This window comes from Lupinus angustifolius, unplaced genomic scaffold (genome assembly GCF_001865875.1).
Source record: "Lupinus angustifolius cultivar Tanjil unplaced genomic scaffold, LupAngTanjil_v1.0 Scaffold_122_28, whole genome shotgun sequence".
NCBI classification, from domain to species: Eukaryota; Viridiplantae; Streptophyta; class Magnoliopsida; order Fabales; family Fabaceae; genus Lupinus; species Lupinus angustifolius.
The window spans coordinates 89154-92249 of NW_017725107.1; the positions used below are offsets into that span (position 1 = coordinate 89154).

Genomic DNA, 3096 nt, shown 5'->3' on the forward strand with positions numbered 1-3096 from the left:
GGGGGTTGAATAGGTGTAGCAGTTATTAATCTCCGCATCTTGAACCAAAACCCATCTGCTGGAAACAACCCAGTTAATCGATTAACAACACGCCTTAATCGATTAACTAATGCCCAAAATAAAATGATCAGACAAGCAGATTGTACAGTTATTTAAACACAATTGAACAAAGATAATACAAATATTTTTACGCACAAATAATACGCATATGGCAGTAAACAAATATCCATAATATTAGTTGCAGATTCAATTTATAACAGCAAGAAACTTTAAAGAAGATTCAGAGAGGAAATGAGTGCACAAGTGGATTTTTATCCTGGTTCGTTTGCGGTCCATTGCAAACTACATCCAGGCCTCCCCTTCTGATCTAGGGTTATTTTATTCTTCATAATATTGAGTTAAAGTACGAATACACACACCAATTCAATTACAAGCACATAGGACGCTTATTTCTTGAAATCTAGGACCCCTAAATCCTTGGTTTGACTCTACCCTTCGCCTGAGAAAACCTTTCTCATGAAATAGCCCCAGCCAAGATTGTTGTCCTCAAATCAAGACCTTCTAGCCTTGGTGAAGAACCTCAATCTCTGTGGTGATCTGACACCAAGAGACTAATCCAGAAATACACAAAAACAGGTTAAACAATAAGGTATACTAAGCACAATAATGCTTGGAATATAACAAGAAAAGACTTAAGGATTAACCCACTCACTAATCACTCAAGTCATTGAGAATCATGTGAGTTAATAAAAAAAAAATCAGACAATCTCTCTAAAAATATATCTAATGCATGAACATGTGAGCAAGATAAGAATGAGCATAAAAGTATATAAAACAATATGCAAAAACCAGAAATCAGATTAGCATAATAACTCTCTTCTCACACATGAAATCTCTCTAGCAAAAACAGTAAACAATATGCAAAATGTTTCTCTAAACATCCCTATACAATAAAATGCAATGTTATGGTTTTCTAAACGTTGCCTCTTATTTATAGCAAGGTGTTTAGGTGGTTACATTCATTGCAAACGGTTGGACTAGAAATCAGTTATAACAAATAATAGACAAGTTAATCGATTAAGACTACCCGTTAATCGATTAACCATGCAACAAAATGACACAGAAAACAGTTCAAACAAAAAACACTAATTTAATAGAAAAGCAGTTGAGTTAATCGATTAAGTCATCGGGTTAATTGATTAACTAGCACATTAATTCACATGGTTCAAAAGGTAAACTTCTCATATGTTATGCACAACATATATACATGTTTTAGCAATTATATTATGCCTAATATGTATGTATAACATGTATGATTAATGCATGAACACACAACTATCTAGATGATATGTCTCATGGATATGATATGACAATTACGATGGCTTGAGAGACTAGCATCTAGGTTCACCTAACCTATACTCACTTATTATGGAACACACCCTAGACTACTTAGAATATTGACTCAAATTGTATCCTAGTCTAGATATGACCAAATGAGCATAAGGCATGTTGATTGTTGAGCCATCTTCAAGCTTTAATAGAACCTTGTCTTCATCAAAAAATAGGCAAATAACTGCTAGTGCTATCCTTGACACTTTTCACTTTCAAGTACATCGCACAAGAGTACAAAGATCTCCTTCCTCCTAATCACGACACCTTGTGGAATCAAAACCTAAAATACTTGAAGGAGAAGAATATTCTCATTATGGTTAAAAGATCCTACAAGTTTCCAGCTGCTACATCTGACAAACCGATGTCACATTCACTATCTTCCTCCTCCTTTGTCTCGAGGGGACATGAATGTCTGCCAAACCCCAATCCTGATTCGAAGTCGACTCCTCAATTGGAGCAGAATGTTGAGCCCAAATCAACTAAGCTTGGGTTGAATGACATAGGTGAATTTAGTAGTAGTTTTGCTGGTGCTATTACTAAAGTGATGAAAATGAGTCAGAGTTGTTCGTTGAAGAGTTTTGGTGAGGGAGAAGGGGTGAGTTCAACGTTGAGACTCGAAAATGGGAAAAAGGTTCGTCGTCCTCCAGCGAAGTATCAATCTATTTTGAGTGTGGACATAATTTCTCTCTCACTCCTTTGATCAGTCTCTCTCTCCATGGACTCTTACTCATCCTCAATCCTTCCTTCTTCTCCCCCTCACCGCCTTGTCAATGCCTACCCCAATGTCAACATATTCAACTCCTTCCAAAACCACCCTACTTCTCCTACTACTCTTGCTCCTCCCCCACCATGCAATGACGACCACCCTTCTTATTCCAAGGTAACCTAATTTAATCTATTTTAAATTATCTTTTCATTTATGAGTTTTTTTATGACCTAATTTTAATTTGATTTCATGTATTTGGGTGTGATTAAGATGATTTGTAGTGCAATCAGGGCTTTGAAAGATGAAAATGGTTCTAGCAAGATGACTATTGGGAAATACATCGCACAAGAGTACAATGATCTCCTTCCTCCAATCACGACACCTTGTTCACTCAAAACCTAAAATACTTGAAGGAGAAGAATATTCTCATTATGGTTAAAAAATCCTAAAATTTCGCAGCTGCAAGATCTGACAAACCGATGTCACTTTCACTATCTTCCTCCTCCTTTGTCTGGAGGGGACATGATTGTCTGCCAAAGCGCAATCCTGATTCGAAGTCGACTCCTCAATTGGAGCAGAATGTTGAGCCCAAATCAACTAAGCTTGGGTTGAATGACGATGGTGAATTTAGTAGTAGTGTTGCTGGTACTACTACTGAAGTGATAAAAACAAGTCAGAGTTGTTCGTTGAAGGTTTTTGGTGAGGGAGAAGGGGTGAGTTCAACGTTGAGACTCGAAAATGGGAAAAAGGTTCGTCGTCCTCCAACGAAGTATCAATCTTTTTTGAGTGTGGACATAATTTCTGACGACCATGAGCAGAAGCCAAGGCGCCCATTGAAAGCCCATCTGAAGCCCATTGTCGTTCCCTCTACTGCTCGTAGTAATGATGGTGGTGTCCCTCCCCCTGCCGATGCTCATGAGCTTTCTCAATTGCCATCGAATTCTGTACCCATTGGCTCTCCCAAGCCCTGAGGGAGGCCTAAGAAGAATGTCGTTGCA

General features: G+C 38.0%; 1 protein-coding gene across 1 annotated transcript; it reads left to right on the forward strand.

Annotated features, from left to right (window-relative positions):
* The first annotated feature begins 2107 nt into the window (after window positions 1-2107).
* Window positions 2108-3069, forward strand: LOC109339966. The gene is made up of 3 exons (XM_019577525.1): window positions 2108-2272; window positions 2369-2483; window positions 2558-3069. The coding sequence occupies exons 1-3, from the start codon at window positions 2108-2110 to the stop codon at window positions 3067-3069; spliced, it is 792 nt and encodes a 263-aa protein (XP_019433070.1).
* Window positions 3070-3096: the final 27 nt, after the last annotated feature.

Bases quoted from the DNA above. Each gene is read 5' to 3' on its own strand.
- LOC109339966 (XM_019577525.1), top strand. From the start codon at position 2,108: ATGGACTCTTACTCATCCTCAATCCTTCCTTCTTCTCCCCCTCACCGC. The intron at 2,273-2,368 runs GTAACCTAATTT...GGTGTGATTAAG, and splicing joins ACCACCCTTCTTATTCCAAG to ATGATTTGTAGTGCAATCAG. The intron at 2,484-2,557 runs GTTCACTCAAAA...AAAATTTCGCAG, and splicing joins TCCTCCAATCACGACACCTT to CTGCAAGATCTGACAAACCG.